The following is a 21429-nucleotide window of genomic DNA, read 5'->3' as shown; positions in this document are numbered from 1 at the left end:
TTGATTTCTCTAACTACAAGTAACCCCAGCATTCACTCTCTCTCTCTATCCCTCCCCCACCCAAGTCACACCAGCTTCTCGTTTTCACCCAACAAACAGTTAACCATGGCCTGTTTCCTTTATCATCGTTTTTTTGTGCATATTGAGTCATAGAGTTATAGTGTGGAAACAGGACTTTCGGCCCAACTTGCCCACACCGGCCAACAATGTCCCAGCTACACTAGTCCCACTTGCCTGCGCTTGGTCCATATCCCTCCAAACCTGTCCTATCCATGTACCAGTCTAACTGTCTCTTAAACGATGGGATAGTCCCAGCCTCAACTACCTCCTCTGGCAGCGTGTTCCATACACTCACCACCTTTTGTGTGAAAAAGGTACCTCTTGGATTCCTATTAAATATTTTCCCCTCCACCTTGAACCTATGTCCTCTGGTCCTCGATTCCCCTACTCTGGGCAAGGGACTCTGTGCATCTACCCAATCTATTCCTCTCATGATTTTGTACACCTCTATAAAGATCTCCCCTCATCCTCCGGTGCTCCATGGAATAGTCCCAGCCTACTCAACCTCTCCCTATAGCTCGCTCTCTAGTCCTCGTAAATCTTTTCTGAACCCTTTCAACCTTGAAACTATCTTTCCTATATCATGGTGCCCAGAACTGAACACAATATTCTAAATGCGCTCTCACCAACGTCTAATACAACTGCAACATGACCTCCCAACTTCTATACTCAATAGGACTTCTTAACATCTTGTCCTGTGTATTTAATTCTCTGACTGATGAAGGCCAAAATGCCAAAAGCCTTTTTGACCACCTTATCTACCTGCAACTCGACCTTCAAGGCACCATGCACCTGTACTCTTAGAACCTTCTGCTCTACAACACTACCCAGAGGCCTACTATTTACTATGTAGGTCCTGCCCTTGTTTGACGTCCCAAAATGCAACACCTCACACTCCTCTGTATTAAATTCCATCAACCGTTCCTCCGCCCACTTGGCCAATCGATTCAGATCCTGCTGCAGTCATTCACAACCATCTTCACTATTTGCAAAACCACTAACTTTTGTATCATCAGCAAATTTCTAATCTTGCCTGTATGTTCTCATCCAAATCATTGATGTAGATGACAAACAGTAACGGGCCCAGCACCGAACCCTGAGGCACACCACTAGTCACAGGTCTCTAGTCCAAGAAGCAACCTTCCACCATCACTCTCTGCTTCCTTCCATGGAGCCAATTTGCTATCCATTCAGCCATCTCTCCTTGGATCCCACGTGATCTAACCTTTCAGAGCAAATACAGAGGAGAAATACTCATTGAGGACCTTGCCCATTTACTGTGGCTCCACACAGAGGTGACCGCTTTGATCCCTGAGAGGTCCCACTCTCTCTCTAGTTACCCTTTTCCCGCTTATCTCTATATATTATTAAAAGTCTTGTCTTGTATGATTGTGTGTTTATGTGTTATTGTATCTTTGACAAAATGGTACGCGATAGCGCTGAAATTTTTGCAGAATCTTACTCAGATTTTTCTCGTGCAAGATCAGATGTGTCGATCTGATCAAGTTTCCTTCAGATTCGATGTTATATTTCAAATCATTGATATTTAAAGTTTAAAAAAAGCCAACTTTGAAAAAAAAACGACATCTGACAGGGAGACTCTTCCAGCAGCTTCCAGTGATTATGTCACAATGCCATCTCACAGTCGTCCAATCACAATGGGATCTGATTTACACAAGCTGCCGTGAAGATTATGAAAACCAAAAATCACATCACAATGTGATCTCTGCTGCTGCCCTCTGTTGTAAGGAGAGGGACGTAGTGTGGGAGATTTAAAAGTTTTAAAGTGACATTTAAAAGTTGGATTTCTTCAAATCTGCACTGGCAGTTAGGTAGTTATGACATCACAATGCCCTACCGGCTACAATGTTTCTATCCCAGAACACTGGAGTCCTTCACTGCAAATGTCCTCCAGGGAAAGAATCTGCCAGTCTAACACAGCATAGCAAAGTTTAATGATTAGATTTGGATAACAAAAGATAGCCTTGTCGGTGGAACCTACATCACAGTTGGGGGCTATGGGTGAGTGGTGGAATGTTGTGTTGGGGGAACAGGTTACATTGGGGGAACGGGTGAGTGATGAAAACGGGTTGCGTTGAGGGAACAGGTGAGTGGTGGATTATTGTGTTGGGGACGGGGCCCAACGGGTCCCACTTGGTCTAGTGTATTTATAAAATCTTTTGGGATTGTCCTTAATACTACCCGCCAGAGCTATCTCCTGGCCCCTTTGCCCTTCTGATCTCCTTTTTCAGTTAACTCTTTAGTTTCCGAAACTCCTCTGAGGATGCACTTGATCCCAGCTTCCTATACCTGTCCTATATCTTTCATTCATTGTTCTTTATTGCTCTACATTATCATCTATATCTTCCGTTTCCCTTATCCCTAAGTAGTCTGAAGGGTCTCGACCAGAAACGTCGCCAATTCCTTCTCTCCAGAAATGCTGCCTGTCCCACGGAGTTACTCCAACTTTTTGTCTAAACCAGTATCCGCAGTTTCTTCCTACACAAATACTTTCTATGTGGAATAAAGGTTTCTTCCATTTCCATACTATTAAGCAGTGAATTTGAGGCCTCCACAATGCACATGGAGAAAAGATAGCCTCTCATCTCTCCTCTAGTCCTTCTACCTAGTACTTAACTTTCTGGTGCCTTTCCCCCGCAGTGGAAATGTTTTGATTCTGCTGTGGGGGGATGTTTGTGTTGAACCCTGTAATATGTTGTGTCCATTTTTATTCATTTTTTTTAAAAACCTTTTTCTATGGTTTGTAATGGAACTTATTATTATTTAAATTATGTAAAGCGCTTTGGGGTCAATGCAAATTGGCTTAAAATGCGCTATATAAATAAAGTTTACTTACTTACTTACTTACTACCACTTAATTTAAATAAAATTCTATAGTTTTTGAACCATTCCTGAGGTGAAAAATGCCATTCCCATTTACTAAAGCCATTTGTTTACTGTATCTTGCCCCTCAATTTTTACACTTCAAATTGGTAACTCCTTGGAGGTTCTTCGTTATTACAATATTCTAGTCTTGGAAATATACCACATCCTCGTAAATCTCTCCTGCACGTGCAATCATATCTTTTCTGTGGTGACGAAGTATACTCGATACTCAACTTGTGGCCAATCTACTGCTGCAAATAGTTCAAGCATTATTATCCTACTCTTATATTCTATTTCTTGATTGTAATCACGATACATATGTAATATATTTCACTTGTTTTATCGGTTCTGAGGTGACTGATAAGGTTGGGCAGTGTGGGAACTGCAGACTCTTCAAAAGATAGGTGGATGAATGAGCAGGCAGTTCAAATGTTCAGAGGAGATACACTCATTCTGTAGTTAATGAAAGGTTTCTGTGTGGTCCTGATTCCTGGGCTCAATAACATGCAAATAGTCTTCACAGGATATGGATTTCCAAAAATGTGGGATATTGTATTTCCTTAAGGAGTGTAGGGGGTTGCAGAGAATTGCTGGAGTGAGTTTGTTCTAAACTGGTGACATATTGAAAAGGACAGTCTGTGAATTTGAGCCCAGGGACAAAGAAGGGGCCGTGACCTCGGGTAACCCAGGTCCAGCAATCACTCTGAACTGGTAAACTTGATAAAACCAAGGCAGAATCGAGAAGAAGTGAGATAATGCCAACCAACCCCTTGGGATCAGGACTAATAACAAGGGAACACAATCCAGGTGATTAGTTTTAAAGCAGTAAGAAGCACTGCAGTGATTGATAGTATAATTATATTCTATAGATAATAAAGCCTGTTCAGCTTTATTCTGTAGATTTTTAGCTGTGTTCTGCAGATCTTTTATAGTTTGCCTTGGAGGATTTGTCTTCTCCTTGGATATGTAACAACAAGAACAAGCAGTGAATAAAGAAACCTTGGAAACCACCAGACTCCGAGTGCAATTAAAAAGTATGTTCTAACAGTTGACGTAATCGGTATGATCGCTGGAAGGAAAACCCGTACATCGAACCCACATCATGCCCCAGGGGGTGGGGACACCTCTTTATTAGAATGCCTTGGTTGATGTCCAATGTGCATATTTTCTTCACACAATCCTGTACAATAGGTTGCTTGTTGGCTTAAGTAGTGATTGTAATAATTAACCGACTCGGCTGAAAGCTCCACGGCTCGAGACCTCTCTCTCTGGTTTGATAATTGGCTCAAGAACCCCTCATTTTGACTGTCAGTAATCAGCATTAACTATAACAATCAACCGCCCCTGCTGAATATCCCAGCTCCCCCAAAACCCGACTCGAGACACCCCTTTATTCTTGGATAACAATGGCCCCCAAAGAATTACCATCAACAGTGAAGGGTAGGTGGTCCCCATCTGATATTGCAGAAGATAAAATCCTTGACAAATGAAAAGTAGAGCAACAATTTGAACTGGGGGAAAAAACCTGTAGAAAGATCGAACAAAGATATGGTGCTTCCAAAGGACAACGGTCTTTGGAAGATTTAAAAGTGCTAAGGAACAATAGAACAATGCATAAACAACTGCAAAGCAGAAATCGGAAAAATTAGCAGAAAAATCTGAAATGAAAGAAACAATTACAGGTGCAACAGATAGTGATGAGGGACAAACTCCCCACTACGGTACCTAAATCCACCATTTCAGGGCACCATAATGTTTGGGACACAGCAATGTCATGTAATGTTTAGTATTTTGTTGCATATCCTTTGCACGCAATGACTGCTTAAAGTCTGTGATTCATGGACATCACCAGTTGCTGGGTGTCTTCTCTGGTGATGCTCTGCCAGGCGTGGTATTACAGCCATCTTCAGCTTATGCTTGTTTTGAGGGCTAGTCCCCTTCAGTTTACCCTTCAGCATATAAAAGGCATTCTCAATTGGGTTCAGATTGGGTGATTGACTTAGCCACTCAAGAATTGACCATTCTTTAGCTTTGAAAAACTCTTTTATTGCTTTAGCAGTATGTTTGAGATCATTGCCTTGCAGTAGAATGAACCGCTAGCCAATGAGTTTGGAGGCATTTGTTTGAACCTGACCAGATAGATGTGTCTATACACTTCAGAATTCATTATGTTACAACCATCAGTAATTGTATCATCAATGAAGATAAGTAAGCTAGTATCTTCAGCAGCCATATATGCCCAGGCCATTACACTCCCACCACTGTGTTTCACAGATGAGGTGGTATGCTTTGGATCTTGGGCAGTTCCTTCTCCCTTCCATACTTTGCTCTTGCCATCACTTTGATATAAGTTAATCTTCACCTCATCACCTCATCTGTCCACAAGACCTTTTTCCAGAACTGTGGTTGCTCTTTTAAGTGCAAACTGTAACCCGGCCATCCCATTTTTTTGCGGCTAACCAGTGGTTTGCATCTTGCAGTGTAGCCTCTGTATTTCTGTTCATGAAGTTTTCTGCGGACAGCGGTCATTGACAAATTCACACCTAATTCCTGAAGAGTGTTTCTGATCTGCGATTAATAAGCTCACCAGTCCTCTCTTTGTTCTTAATGATGTCCAAACAGTTGATTTTGGTAAGCCTGAGGTTTGGCTGATGTCTCTAACAGTTTTATTCTTGTTTCTCATAATGGCTTCTTTGATTTTCATTGGCATAACTTTGGTCCTCATGTTGATAAATATGTTTCCAAAGATGATGGAAAAACTGGAGGAAAGACTAGGTGCTGAGCACACTCGTATAGCTGCATTAAGGAGACAATTAAACACACCTGAGCAATTAAAAACTGTGAAGTCATGTGTCCCAAACATTATGGTGCCTTGAAATAAGGGGGGACTATGTATAAACACAGCTGTAACGTCAAAGCCGCCACAGCCAGACATAAAAACAGCTTTTTTTCCCCACGAGCAGTAGCTCTACTCAATAATCAAAAGTCTGTAGCCTCCTTTTGCTCTGGTATTTGATTTCATTCACATGTTTAAACTATAATGTTTAATTCTTAATGTTTTAAGTTTTATTGTGAATTGTTTACTGTATATTGTGTTGTTACTTGCAAGAGGAGCACCAAGACAAAACTTTTTGTAATGTGTACATACTTGGCCAATAAATTTATTCATTCATTACATCCCTGTTTTTATATTCTCGTCCTCAAAAGGCATTTGCCTTCCTTACTGCCGATTCGACTTGCAAGTTAATTTTTTGTGAATCCTGTACCAGCACTCCCAAGTCCCTTTGCACCTCTAATTTCTCTCCCCATTTAGAAAATAGACCAAGCCTTTATTCCTAAAAAAAGACACAAAATGCAGGCAGCATCTCTGGATAGAAAGAATGGAAGACGTTTCGGGTCGAGACCCTTCTTCAGATTGAGGTCTGGGGAGAGGGAGATACAGAGATAATGAAGTACAAGAAGTAAAAACGAGACAAAGGGGATGAGGATCAAAGAAAACATAGAAGCATTGTTAGCTGGGAGAAGGTAACAACAAAACAAACAGAGATAAAATGTAGTTTCAGACAGTAAGACTGGTCAGAGAACTGGGAAGGATGGAGAGAGGGAAAGCAAGGGTTACTTGAAGTTAGCGAAGTCAATATTCATACACCTGAGGTGTAAGCTGCCTAAGCGAGATATGAGGTACTAAATCAAAATGAATGGCTCCACTTTGCTACGCTGCGTTCCATCTGCCACTTCTCAGCCCACTCTCCCAACCAGTCCAAGTCCTTCTTCAGAGTCCCTGCTTTCTCTACACTACCTGCCCCTCCACCTACCTTCAATATTCCAAAATCAATACCTTTGACACAATATGTCAGGCTACAGAACTGTGTCTGGAACGTGGTGGTGAGCAACACAAGGGCCCCACAGGGGGCGGTCCTCTCTCCCTTCCTGTTTCACCATCTACACCTTCAGATATAACTCGGACTCCTGCTACCAGCAGAAGTTTTCAGATGACTCTGCAATTGTGGGCTGCATCAGTGAGGGGAGGGAAGCTGAATACAGAGGTGTAGTCAGCGACTTTGTTGAGTGGTGTGGGCTGAATCACCCGCAGCTCAGTCAGACAAGACTAAGGAGTTAGAGTAGTAGCCATTTAGATTAACTCAGTATGTTATAACTATAACCAGTTACCGTTAAATTGTATCTGCCTGTAATTATGTGGGTGGAATTTATACGTAGTCGGAGGCATGTTTGCGGCTGGGATTCTCATGCAGACGCCTTAGTTTAGTTTAGTTTGAAGAAGCACGGGGGAGAGGTCATAGCTTTCGAACATGCACGAGTATGACTACAAGTAAGATCAAAATGTACTTAAACAAGAAGAAGTTTGGATGAATATCTTACTGTTTTTACTACAACAATAAATAATCTATTAATTAAGAGACTGTGTTTTGAAGATTTATCTTTGGATAGCATTGAATGTCTCGTGGAGAGCTCGTAAATGCGTATCGATTAATCTCCTGAACCCCTGTCTTCAATCATAGTGGCTAGAGGAAAGATTCCTTGAAAGATATAAAAATCTGTCACTACAGTGGTGGACTTTGGGAGGAGAGGAACACCCATGTCCCTTGCCAATGGTGTGGATGTGCAGTTTTTACCAGGGAGTATAAATACCTGGGAGTGTACCTGGACAGTAAACTGGACTGGTCCAGGAATGTTAAGCCCCTGTACAAGAAGTGACCGAGCCGGCTGTACTTTTTGAGAAGGCTCCGCTCCTTCAACGTCTGCAGTGAGATGCTGCAGATGTTCTACCAATCGGTGGTAGCCAGTGCCATCTTCTTCGCTGCCGTGTGCTGGGGCAGCAGGGCGAAGGCTGCGGATGCCAATAGGATCAACAAACTTACCAGGAAGGCTGGCTCCATCCTGAGGGCGGAGTTGATTCATGGGAGGTGGTCTTGGAGAGCTCAAACTGCAGAGCATCCTGGACAATACAGCTCACCCCCTCCATGACACAGTGGTCAACCTGAGGAGTACCTTCAGCAACAGACTGGTGTATTTTGTGTTTTATGACTGTTGGCAGATCAATCTCCCTCCTGGTATCGTACCTGGCCACAAACCTTCAAATCCCTCATTGATATACAACGTGAAGAGTAGCCGACCCCTGCAGAACTCCGCTAGTCACTGGCAGCCAACCAGAAAAAGCCCCCTTTATTGCCACCCGACGCCTTCTGCGATCCAGCCAACCTGCTATCCATGCTATCCTGCTATCCATGCTAGTATTTTCCTTCTGATACCATCGGCTCTCATCTTCTTTAACAGCCTCATGTGTGGCACCTTATCAAAGGACTTCTGAAAATCCACGTAAACCTCATCCACCGACTCTCTTTTGTCTATCCTGCTATTTCCTTCTTCCAAGAACTACAAGGTTCATCAGGCTGGATCTCCCTTTCACAAAACCATGCTGACTGGCCTATTTAATCATAAGCTTCTCAGTACTTAGAAACCTCGTCTTTATAATGGACTCTAAAATCTGACCGACCACTGAAGTCAAGCTAACCGGTCTATAGTTTCCACCATTCTGCTTTGCGGAGTAATATTGGCAATATTCCAATCATCTAGAAACCCCTCCTGACTCTAGTGATTCTTGAAAGATCACAACCAATTCCTCCACAATCTCTCGCCACCTTTTTCATAACCTTGGGGTGCAGTCCATCCAGTCCAAGCAACATATCCAACTTCAGACCTTTCAGCTACTCAAGCACCTAGTAATAGCCACTGACTTCCACCCTCTGAATTTCAGGCACGTTGCTGGTGTCTTCCACGATGAAGACGGATTCAAAAAAGTTATTTAATTCCTCTACCATTTTTTTAAATTCCCCATCATCACTTCTCCAGCATCATTTTCCAGCTGTCCAACATCCACTCTTGCCTCTTTCTTACTCTTAAGAAACTTGCTATCCTCATATTATTAGCAGGTATACTATCATATTTCATCTTTTTCCCTTGTATTGCCTATTTAGTTAACCTCTGATTGTTTATTTATTTATTTATTTTATAAATAACTTCCCGCTAATCTTTGCATTGTAACATGCCTTCTCTTTTCGTATTAAGTCTTTGACTTTCCTTGTCAGCCACGGTCACTTCATTCCTCTTCGGAATGAAAAGATCCTGTGTTTTCCAAATTATTCTCAGAAATTCCTGCCATTGCTGTTCCATCATCATTCCTGCTAGGGTCCCATTCCAGTCAACTTTCCATAACCCTTGACACTCGTTCTAATCAATAATGTGTCCATCTCTACCTTTAAAATATCCACAGACGCCTCCACAGGCCTTTGTGGCAATAAATTCCACAGATTAACTACCCTCTGACAAATGAAGTTGTTCCTCACTTCCTTTCTAAAAGAGCGCCCTTTAATTCTGAGGCTATAACCTCTGGTCCAAGACTCTCCGACCAGTGGAAACATCCTTTCCACATCTACTTTATCTTTGCCTTTCCATATTCTGTAAGTTTCAATGAAGTCCCCCCTCAACCTTCTAAACTTCAGCGAGTGGAGGCCCAGTGCTGTCAAATGCCCATCATATGTTAACCCACTATGTCCGTAGGAGTATCGAGGAACAAAGGGATCTTAATGTACAAATCCAAAGATCATTGAAGGCAGCAACACAGGTGGAGAGCATAATTAAGAAAGCATATGGAATACTGGCCTCCAATACTCAGGGGTTCAATACAAGACCAGAGGGGTTATGCTCCAACCTTATAAAACATTGGTCAGACATTAGGTGGTGCAGGAGGCCCCTGGATTACACAGGATGTCCATTCCTGAGAATTGACCATCAGAGTTCCTCATGTCAGAAATAATCAATTTCAACAACGACAGTTATCATGAACATTTATTTATCATTTTCTGTGTAGTTACAATGGTACAGAATCAAAATCCAATGGATAGTTTCAATGGCTTCAATGCACTTTACATTATTTGATAGGTATTTCACAAGCATCAGTAGAAGAGATTGCCTTGTCAGTTTCCAGAGCAAATCTTTTAAGTGGCCCCTCACTGTGAACCAGAGGCTGTGTTCTTAAAGACATTAGCATCTAATTAGTGCCGGGAGGTGATACATAAATCTTTTTGAAGGATGGTTGTATTTCGAATTAATTAGCTGCTACAGCTATTTCATAATTCCTGAAGACGTTTGCATTTCTGTATCTAACTTTCTTATCTTACAAATATATATTTTAAATTTACAGCAGAATGTGCGTGGTCTGATAAGTGCGGGTCCATAAGTGAGATCACTCATAACCAAATGCGGGCGGCCCTGTACTACTTATAGATCTGATCACCACACTATAGGAAAGTGATAGTGGAGCTAGAGTAAGAGGAAGAAATTTGCCAAAACGTTGCCTGGGATGGAGAGTTCCACTTATTAGAGATGGGAGAGGCTAATTCTTTTTGCCCTGAAGCAAAATTATGAGGTGCAGATAGGGTAGACTACAACTATCTTATATCCATATTGGAATTAGATAAAGCTAGAGACCATAGATTTAGACAGTGAGGATCTGACAGGGACTTTTTCCACCCAGAGTGCCAAGAACTTGGAATACACTACTTGAGAGAGTGGTGGAAGCAGAATCGCTGACAGCATTTAGATGTCCAGATGAGCATTTGTACCACCTAAGCATGGTTATGAGTAAAATGCTGAAATATTGGATTAGTGTGGATGGATTCCCACTGGTCGGCATGGTCATGGTAGATCAAATGGCCTACGTATGCTGCATGATTATCTGACTGGCATGTTTTGGCGCTGCATGACTCTATTAGCAATTCTCCATCCTTTGTCACTTCTGCAGCCAAATATCATGGCAAAATCAGTCAAAATTTGCTCAATTACTTCTCTTGTTTCTTTTAACAGTGGGAGTTACCTCATCAAAAATTGTACACACTAAATACAAATGTTAATATTCCCATCATAGCCTAAAAAAATGAACTTTGTAAAAGATGCTAAAAAAACATTAGCTCCCTTTCTTCTCGATAGGTTCTATGCTCTCATCTTTATAATATTCGGTACCATAACCACTTTCAATAAGACAGTTAGATAATGGCACTAAGATACACACTCCTAGATATTAATGAAAAGCAAAGGAAAAATAATAATCTCAAACTCAAAGATTGTGTGCTCTAACCTTCTTCCCCGATTGTTTCTCCACCATATCGATGTTGAGCGAGTCTTCCGATTGTGGTGTTTTAGAACACCCACCCTTGGGCATCGTTCCTTCTTCCTTCGGCTGTCACCTCATTCAAGCATCTATTGCATCATCATCGACAGTCTATTGCAAATAAAATACAAATTAGAGCATATAATTTCAATTTAAGTAACATCAAAAATTTCATCAATTCTGGCAAGGGTGCAGATAAATTGAAATGGGGAAAGGTGGCTTACCTACTTTTTATTTTATCTCTGCACAAGTAATTAAAATACTTCTAATTGCAACATTTAAGGTGTTCATTACTGTATTAAACTTTCACCTTTAAAACTGTTTACTCTTATGGGGGGAAAAACTATTCTTGTCTGAAAAAACTCTTTACTCTGGAAATTAAAATGTGAATTCACTGATCTTTTCCCTCCTTACTTTAGGAAAAGAGGGGTGCACAAAGTGGTTTGGAGGTGAAATAATAGCTTTTGTTTAGAGATAAGCCTACAATAGTAGAGCCCATCAGAAAATCTGCTCTGATTTCAAATACAGGTCTACTTGATCACGTATATTTTAATAATTCTAGAGATTAGACTAATGGGAGCAGTCAATGTTAAGCTTATCTTACTGGTTTCAAAATGTTTAACACTTTTCATGAGGATTGAAATCCGTAAAAGTATTACAATTGCTGAAACATACCAAATACATGTGAAAACATTAATGTCATCACTAAATTAATCCTTCCAATTAATATCATATAAATGTTCCAAATCTTTTAACTTCAGTCAACATGTGAACGTGAATAAATGGCTCAAAATCTACCTGATCATTTTTCCAAACAGCATTGACCAAAGGCTGCAGCAGACACCAAACTGTGCCACAAATAAATATCTATATTACTAAAAGTCTCATCTTGACCACTTCCTGTTGCTCTGTATATTGATTTTAGAAAAAGCTCTGCCACTTACGGCTGTGATTTTTGTCCATCTAATGGCTCTGTCCTATGGTACGAGTTCATTCCAAGAGCTCTCCAGAGTTTAAAAAAAATTAAACTCGTGGTAAGCAAGGAGAACGAACGTAGCGGGTACGTCGGAGCTCGGGGACATCTCTTAGCGGCTCGTAACGCTAACGGCAGGTACTCGGGAAGACTCGCTAACGGCAGGTACGCTCGGGAAGCCTCGTAAAGATTTTTCAACATGTTGAAAAATCTTCCACGAGAGCCCCAAGTACCGATGAGCGGCCATTACCGTAAATCTCAGAGTTCGAATCAGGGCAAACTCGGGAGAGCTCTTGGAATGAACTCGTACCGTGGGGCAGAGCCATTACTCAGAGTCCCCCTCCGCTGTGCAGGACAAGTGGATTTTTCCCATCGATTAAAATTAAAAGAGTTATTAGTGTTTAAAAAATGTTGATTCTCTCTCCTGAAGGCCATGCCCCTTCCGGAGGGACTATAAAACCCGGAAGTGTGGAGGTGCCTCAGTTCTCTGCAAGATGGGGGAGCGAGGTCACAATTCTCACTCTGAGCTGTGAATAACACTGAACACATGTCTACTAACAGTTTTCCTGACCTGTCAGTGCCCTTAATGTGGTTTGAAAATGTAGTTTGAAAGTGCTAAAGTTGCCTTGCCTTTGGTTTGAAAGTGCTCAAGCTGCCTTGCCTTTGGTTTGAAAGTGCTAAAGCTGCCGTGCCTAATTAAAGCTGCCTTGCCTAATTAAAGCTGCCTTGCCTAATTAAAGCTGCCTTGTCTAATTAAAGCTGCCTTGCCTAATTAAAGCTGCTTTGCCTAATTAAAGCTGCCTTGCCTTCTATATAATTAAAAGTCTAATCTTGACCACTTCCTCTTTGCGCTTTATATTGATTTTAGTAAATACGCTACCACGTACAGCTGTGATTTTTGGCAATCTTACTCAGAGTCCCCCTCCACCCATCAGGTGCCGAGGATTTTTCCCATCAATGAAGAATAAGAGTTATTAGTGTTTAAAAACTGATGAGATTCTTTCTCCTGTCAATCAAGCCATGAAGGCCACGCCTCTTCTGGTGGGAGGGACTATAAAACCCGGAAGTGTGGGCGTGGCTCAGTCTCTGCAAGATGGGGGCGGGAGAGGTCACGACTTGCTGTCTTTAGTGGCCTTGCACCCTGCTTGAAATGGTATGAAACTGCACTTGAATTTGGTGGCCTTGAACCCTGCTTGAAATGGAATTTCAAGGAATAGCCGTGAGTCAACTGCGAGCCCACCAGCCATGAGTGAGTGAGCTGACAGCACAACAGGCTTGAGTAACTGAGCCCCCAGCCCAAGAATCCATTCAGCCCACAATATCCATACTAGCCCTCTGGAAACCAGTCCCTTCAGTGCACAACACCCATACTAGCGCTCCAGAAAGCCCCCCCCCCCCGCACTAGCCACCAATATTGGAATTGGTGAAGAGGTGGAATATTGCGTCGGGGACCAGCCCTCCCGTGTGATGCTGGAACCCGACGGGTCCCACTTAGTCTAGTATTTTTTTTTAAACAAGAAATGGGTGTGAAATTTAAAGTGGACTTGGTGGGAACAAATATGGAGGGAACTAGTATTTTATTTTATAAACAACTTAAAATTAAGAGCCACTATCTTGTAAACCATTTATTTTTATCTCAAAAGTATGTCCACATTTCAGTCAAATGATTTCACCTGTTTTCTAAAAGTCGTCAATCATATTATAAATTAGCACTATCAAATTAAATCCAATAAGTAATCTCTTGCAGTGAAGTGTGGAGCTGGGGTGGAAGATTGCAACCTTCACGTGGTCCGCCCTGTTTCGACTAATGCAATCAACTCGACGTGCACAAATGGAAGATCTAATAGAACAGGTTGTCCAACATCTTTAGGCTGTGCACGCCACACGAAAGAAGTGTGGAATTCACAAGCAGCACAAGTAACTGATACAAACAGTGTAGATGTATTTAAGGAGGAGCTAAATATATGGGGGAGAAAAAGAGTCACAGTTTGATGAAGAAAAGCAAAAAGAGGCTTGCACTAAACCTCAAGAATGGGTTCTATGGACTGAAAGGCACATTTTTCTTCTGGAGTCCATTATTAAGTATGAGATTTCGGAGTACAGGTGCACAACCTTTTATCCGGAGTTCCGGAAACCGAAAAACTCCGAAAACCGGCCATTTTTTCCAGGATGTCGTCTGCACGCCAAAGCTCGCGTTTGGCGCCAAACTTGACCCGAAACGACCCACTACAGATTTACAGATGTTTAAGTGTCTATCCGGTCTCCAGGGAGGAGGCAGCCGCTACAGTAGTACAGACTGCGCGGCGCTCCAAATCCATCGCGGCCCGCGACCCGAGGCCGGACGCCCGCAGACCCAGCACGCTGTGGCCGCCAACATGTTGTGTGTCGGCGGCCACAGCGCTCCGGAGCTTACCGCACGGCCACCCGGTAAGGCATTGCCCGCTCCCCGCTGGTATCCCAGCGCTGCGACGCCGCCGACTCCCAACATCGCGGAGCTGGGGCTGCGGGCATCCAGTCGCGGGCCGCGATGAATTTGGAGTGCCGCGCAGCCAGGAGTATAGTTGCCGGGGTCGGAGCTCCAACCGGCGCCGCCCGCGACCGGACGGAGCCCCCAGCTCCGCGATGTTGGGAGTCGGCGGCCACAGCGCTCCGGAGCTTACTGCACGGCGACCCAGTAAGGCATTGCCCGCTCCCCGCCTCTCCGACCAGGTAGGGGACTAAGAATTAAAGTTTCCCCCTTCACCCCCACCCCCCCCACATAAAATCCCTCCAAACTAACTGACTAACATTTAAGCAATGATTTACAATGATTCCCCGGTCTCCGGGGAGGAGGCAGCCACTCCAGACTTTTCAAGCTGCCTACCTAATCTACGCTAAAAATCTTCCATTCGGAAATCCGAAAAATTCCGAAATCCGACAAGTGTCTGGTCCCAAGGCTTTCGGATAAAAGGTTGTGCACCTGTACTTGCAAGCACATGATAAAATAGGCTGAAGTCAGCATGGTTTTGTGAAGGGGAGATATTGCCTGACAAATCTGTTGGCAAATCCCCTCTTTCATCATAGGCCCTCACACGGGTCTCCTCGATACCCCGTAGCTCCGACCTTGCTCCCCCTCCCCCTAGTCGCAACTGGGAGAGAGTCCCCCAATCCTTCCCTTTCACCCCATCGCATTCAAAACATAATGCAAGTTGGAGGAACAGCATCTCATTTCGCTTGAGCAGCTTACAAACCAGGGGTATGAATATTAATTTCTCCTAATTCAAGTAACCTCTGCATTCCCTCTCTCCATCCCTCCTCCACCCGTCACGCCAGCTTTTGTTCTCACCTAGCCACAGCTAACAACGGCCCGTTTCCATTATCATTGTTATATTTTTGCATATCTTTCATTCATTTGTTCTATATTTCTCCACATCATCGCCTATATCCCTCGTTTCCCTTTCCCGTCATCCATTCCTTCTCTCCAGAGATGCTGCCTGTCCCGCTGAGTTACTCCAGTATTCTGTGTCTATCTTTGATTCCTGCACAAATCTGTTGTAATTCTTTGAGGAAGTAAACAGCAGGATAGACAAAGGAGTCAGTGATTATGTTTACTTGCATTTACAGGCCTTTGATAAGGTGCTGCACGTAAGGGTGCTAAAGAAGATGAGAGCCCATGGTGTAGATGTCAGATACTAGCATGGACAGAAGATTGGCTGAGGGGCAGAATGCAAAGAGTGAGAATAAATGGGGATATTTCTGGTCAGCTACCGGTGACTAGTAGTGTTCTTCAGGGGTCAGTGTTAGGTCTTCTACTTTTTAACGTTGAATATTAATGATTTGGATTATAGAATTAATGGCAATGTGGCCATGTTCATGAGAGTTGGTGCGACTTGATGATATTGATGCCAAATACAGTGCCATCCATAATGTTTGGGACAAAGACGCATCATTTATTTATTTGCCTCTGTACTCCACAATTTGAGATTTGTAATAGAAAAAAATCACATGTGGTTGAAGTGCACATTGTCAGATTTTTTAATAAAGGCCTTTTTTATACATTTTGTTTCACCATTGAGAAATTACAGTAGTGTTTATACATAGTCCCCCCCCATTTCAGGGCACCATAATGTTTGGGTCAGTAATTTCATGTAAATGTTTAGTATTTTGTTGCATGTCCTTTGCATGCAATGACTGCTTGAAGTTTGCAATTCATGGACATCACCAGTTCCTGGGTGTCAAATCTGGTGATGCTCTGCCAGACCTGTATTGCAGCCATCTTTAGCTTATGCTTTTTTGGGGAGCTAGTCCTCTTCAGTTTTCTCTTCAGCATGGTCAAATGGGTTCAGATCAGGTGATTGATGTGGCCACTCAAGAATTCACCATTTTTTAGCTGAAAAACTCCTTTGTTGCTTTAGCAGTATGTTTGGATCATTGTCTTGCTGTAGAATAAACCACTGACAATGAGTTTTGAGGCATTTGTTTGAACTTGAGCAGATAGGATGTGTCTATACACTTCAGAATTAATTATGCTACTACAGGGCTCGAAATTAGCGGTTGCCCGGGTGCCACTGACCACCCAAAGTGCCGCCGGGCAACCTAAACGGCGAGTCATTTTGCCCGGCTTGGCAACTTGGTTTATACCGAAGATAGACACAAAAAATTGGAGTAACTCCGCGGGTCAGGCAGCATCTTTGGAGAAAAGGAACGCGACGTTTCGTGTCGGGGTGACGAAGGGTCGGAGCAACTGACGGGCCCCGAACAGCGGCAGCAGCGGCCGCGACAGTGGCTCCATCTCCTCCTCCTCCCGCACCCCGCTCACCCTGATAAGGGCCGCTGCTTGCAAACCCGCTAACGGCGTTTTCAAAACAAACCCTCCCGCGCGCCGAGGCCTCCCCTCCCTCCCTCCTCCCTGCCTCGGCGTGCGGGAGGGTTTGTTTTGAAAGGGCCGTTAGCGGGTTTGCAAGCAGCGGCCGCTATCAGTGAGGAGGAGATGAAGCCGCTATCGCGGCCCCTGCTGCCGCTGTGCGGGTCCCTTCATTCGCTCCGACCCTTCTGAAGCAGCTGCACCATAGATCTTATAGCTATAGGATCTTTGAGCTGCACCGTTCGGCCCCGCACCTTGCTGTTGGCTGGCAGAGGAGGGAGGCGGTGGCGAGGAAATCCCAACGGCCAAGGCAGTGGGCGATGTTGTCCGAGGAGCGCTGACCTTCCTTCCTCCCCACCTTGCCCCCCTCTCTCTCGTACGCCCACTCCACCCCCCCCTTATCCTGAGACCCCTCCTCTCCGTCCTGCACTGATCCCCATTCCCGCCTCTATTCCGTCCTCACTGACATCCCCTGTGCTCCCCCCCCCCCTCTATTCATCCTGCGCTGATCACCCTATCCACCTCGCATTGATTCTCCTGCCACCCCCCCATCCATCCTACACTGCTCCCCCAATTCATCCTGTACTTATCCCCCTTCCCATCCATCCTGTACTGATCCCACATCCATCCTGTACTAATCCACGCATTCATCCCGTACTGACCCACCCTCCATTTATGCACCTTCCCCTCATTCATCCTGTAGTGATCCCCCATTCATCCTGCGCAGACCCACCTCCCCCCATGCATCCTGTACTGATCCTCCCATTCAAAAAGAATGAGGGGGAACAGTCTGAAGAAGGGTCTCAAGCCGAAAAGTTGCCTATTTCCTTCGCTTCATAGATGCTGCCTCACCCGCTGAGTTACTCCAGCACTTTTGTCTACCCCCATCCATCCCGTACTGAACCCCCCATTCAACACCACTGACATCCCCCGTGCTCTCCCCTCATAATTTTACCTACTCCAACCAACTCGTACTAATTCACCTGCCTCAATCCATCCATTCTCACCGACTGCCTTGTAACCCCCCACCCCCGCCATCTATCCACCCCGCACTGATTCACACACACACACCTCCCTGACCCTATTGTGCTGGAAATTTTGTTTTAGTCCATAAAGATGGATTAATTATATTGTGAACACGTGAAACATTAAAACCGCAGTGTTCGATTGTCACTGTTGCCGTTGACACATTATTACAGAATTCATTTTAACGGAAAATCAATGCTCTTAATATGGAGTATCAGTAATGTAGTTATTTAATGAGCAACATTCACAACCATACGTTGGATTCATCCAGGTTTTACTTCCACAGACGATCATATACATCACAAATTTGGTCAGGAGATATTTCAGTTGAAATTTTAACGTTAATTCTGAAGTGGGAATGATGGAAAAAGCGTTTATCAATAATTTTATTTAAATCTGGTGCTTACAAACTGGGTAGCTTCATTGCTGTTCACAACACGTACATCTAATCTGAATGTCTGGTAATGTGGCGTCTTGACCCATGCTATGGCCATGTTATGGTAATTTTCGGTCCTTCACAGAAAACATGCTTGCATCAATCTGTAGTGTGCATGGTCAAGCATATATGTTACCATGGTCCAGGATTTATTGACACAGGTTCATCATACGCTGAATAATCCAACCACATTTTAGTTTGGAAGTGGAAAGAACTAATAGAAATTGCATTAATTGCAATGTGTATAAAGAGTTGTGATACTGTATTATAATTTTGCTGCATGTCATTGTGGGATATATCATGTCTTGATTGGTGAATATGTTTAGTTTGTGACTTTATTTGAAGCAGAAATAATATGTGAATGCTTCATTGAGTATAATTCCGACTGGTAACTACTCACTTCGTCCGAGCACATTATCGCACGAGTCATGCAAACCGTCTTAAATGACCACCTAAGCTGTCATTTGGCAACCTAAAAAGCTGCCAAGCTTGCCCGGCTGGCAACAGGGAAAAAAAGTTAAGCGAGAGCCCTGTATTACCATCAGCAGTTGTATTATTAATGAAGATAAGTGAGCCAGTTCCATCAGCAGCCATACATGCCCAGGCCATAACATCCCCACCACTGTGTTTCACAGATGAGGTGGTATGCTTTGGACCTTGGGCAGTTCCTTCTCTCCTCCATACTTTGCTCTTGCCATCACTCTGATACAAGTTAATCTTTGTCTCATCTGTCCACACGACCTTTTTCCAGAACTGTGGTTGCTCTTTTAATTACTTCTTGGCAAACTGTAACCCAGCCATCCTATTTTTGGGACTAAACAGCTGTTTGCATTTTGCAGTGTAGCCTCTGTATTTCTGTTCATGAAGTCTTCTGCAAACAGTGGTAATTGACAGGTGACAGGGTTTTTTTTAAATTATAGAGAGAATTCTTCTGTCATCAGCTGTGGAGGTCTTATTTGGCCTGCCAGTCCCTTTGCGATCAGTGCTCTCTTTCTTCTTAATAATGTTCCAAACAGTTGATTTTGGTAAGCCTAAGATTTGGGTGATGTCTCTAACAGTTTTATTCTTGTTTCTAAGTCTCATAATGGTTCTATGACTTCCATAGGCACAACTTTGGTCCCCATGTTGATAAACAGCAATAAAAGTTTCCAAAGGCAATGGAAAGACTGGAGGAAAGACTAGGTTCTGAGAGCTCTCTTATACCTACATTAAGGAGGCGATGAACACACCTGAGCAGTTACAAACGCCTGTGAAGCCATGTCGCCCAAACAATATGGTGCCCTGAAATGGGGGGGACTATGTATAAACACAGCTGTAATTTTCACATGGTGAAACCAAAATGTATAAAAATACCATTTAATAAAATCTGACAATATGCACTTTAACCACATGTAATTTTTTTTTAACATATAATAAATCTCAAATTGTGGAGTACAGGGGCAAATAAATAAATGGGTCTTTGCCCCCAAACATTATGGAGGGCACTGTAGATGATAGTCTTCTCTGTAATAAAGGAAAATATACAAATTCCTCAAACATCCAGAGTTTTATCAATCTCTGTTTTGAATGCAATTGATGACCGGTACTTCTGGGCAGCAAATTCAGAAGATTCATCATCCACAGTGAAAAACTACTGGATCAGTATTAAATGACGAGGGGCTTTTTTGAGACTAACGTCAAGATCCAGTCTCCTTCTCCAGGGTAAATACCTCTATTTTCTTGAATTGAGAAGAACGAGACAGCAAGACCCCATCTCTATCAAGACTGGCAAATCTCCACGGCCCTTGCTCTTATAGCAGAATTCTTCTATACTGGTAGGATAAAATTTTACAAAATATTCAAGATACAGATTCAAAAAAAAAAATTGTATGAAAACAACTTTATTCTTGTATGAGACTCCTCTTGCACCAAAGTCCAAATTACCACTTGCCTTCCTAATTGACCGCTGCACCTGCTTTCAGGAAATGTGAAAGGATTCCCGGGCTTCTTTAAACATGAACACTTCGCAATCTCGCTTTAAAAAAAAAAAATATACAGAGTTCCTGATTTTTCAAGCAATTTGGATTTTTTTTTTTTTTAAATAATAGTGTTACAGCACGGAGACAGGCCCTTCGGCCCACTGAGTCCGCGCTGACCAGCGATCCCTGCACATTAACACTATCCTACACACACTGGGGACAATTTACACACACACCAAGCCAATTAACCTACAAACTTGTACATCTTTGGAGTATGGGAGGAAACAGAAGATCTTGGAGAAGACCCACACGGTCACGGGGAGAACATACAAACTCCGTACAGTTAGCAACCGTAGTCGGGGGCGGACTCGGGTCTCCAGCGCTGCAAGTGCTACAAGGCAGCAACTCTACCGCTGAGCCAATGTGTCGCCCACTTTCTTCCACACTGCATGTGATCTGACAAGCTGTTTCCTACTCACTCAGCATGTCTATATCCATGTCTATTCAACGCTTCTAACATACCCTGTGTCATCAGCAAACCTGGAAAAATTATATTCGACCCCCTCTGCTAATTGCTGATATCGATTATGAACAGTTAGGGCCCAAAGTATCAACTCCTGCAGTTTCCCACTTGACTCAGCCTTCCACCCCAAAAAGGATTTGTTTTATTCCAAATCTGTATCCATTTGTTAATCAAGCCTCAATCCATGCTAATATCTCATCCCCGTTCCATGTGCTATAATATTGTTGATCAATTTCCTACATGGTTCTTCAGTGAAAACCACCTCAACATCAAAAATCCAATGGTTCCCCCTCAACCACTCAGATATATCAAAGAACCTCAATGGATTAGTCAAAGCCGATTTCCCTTTCTAAAAGCCAGACGATATTTGGAAATAAACCTGTACAAATGAAAAGGGGGTCAGTGGAAGAATAAAGTGAAGGGAATGAAAATATTTCAGATTGATTTAGTTTTTGAGGAAATGGACAAAGATAAACTGGAACATTTTGGGTCTTCTGGATTATCTCGGTCTCTAATTTCCTTCTAAAGCAAATGTA

General features: G+C 43.1%; 1 protein-coding gene across 4 annotated transcripts in view; it reads right to left on the bottom strand.

The window, feature by feature from the left end:
- ankrd11 (ankyrin repeat domain 11) overlaps positions 1-21429 on the bottom strand; it is a 166189-nt gene that overhangs the window by 68674 nt on the left and 76086 nt on the right. For all 4 annotated transcript variants that reach the window (XM_033035670.1, XM_033035669.1, XM_033035672.1 and 1 more), the window contains one exon: positions 11102-11245. In XM_033035670.1, the coding sequence (XP_032891561.1) occupies positions 11102-11185 (84 nt within the window). In that variant the 5' untranslated portion in view covers positions 11186-11245. The remainder of the gene's footprint in view (positions 1-11101; positions 11246-21429) is intronic.

This window comes from Amblyraja radiata, chromosome 17 (assembly GCF_010909765.2).
Source record: "Amblyraja radiata isolate CabotCenter1 chromosome 17, sAmbRad1.1.pri, whole genome shotgun sequence".
In the NCBI taxonomy this organism is placed as follows: Eukaryota; Metazoa; Chordata; class Chondrichthyes; order Rajiformes; family Rajidae; genus Amblyraja; species Amblyraja radiata.
This window is presented reverse-complemented; position numbering and strand designations above follow the sequence as displayed.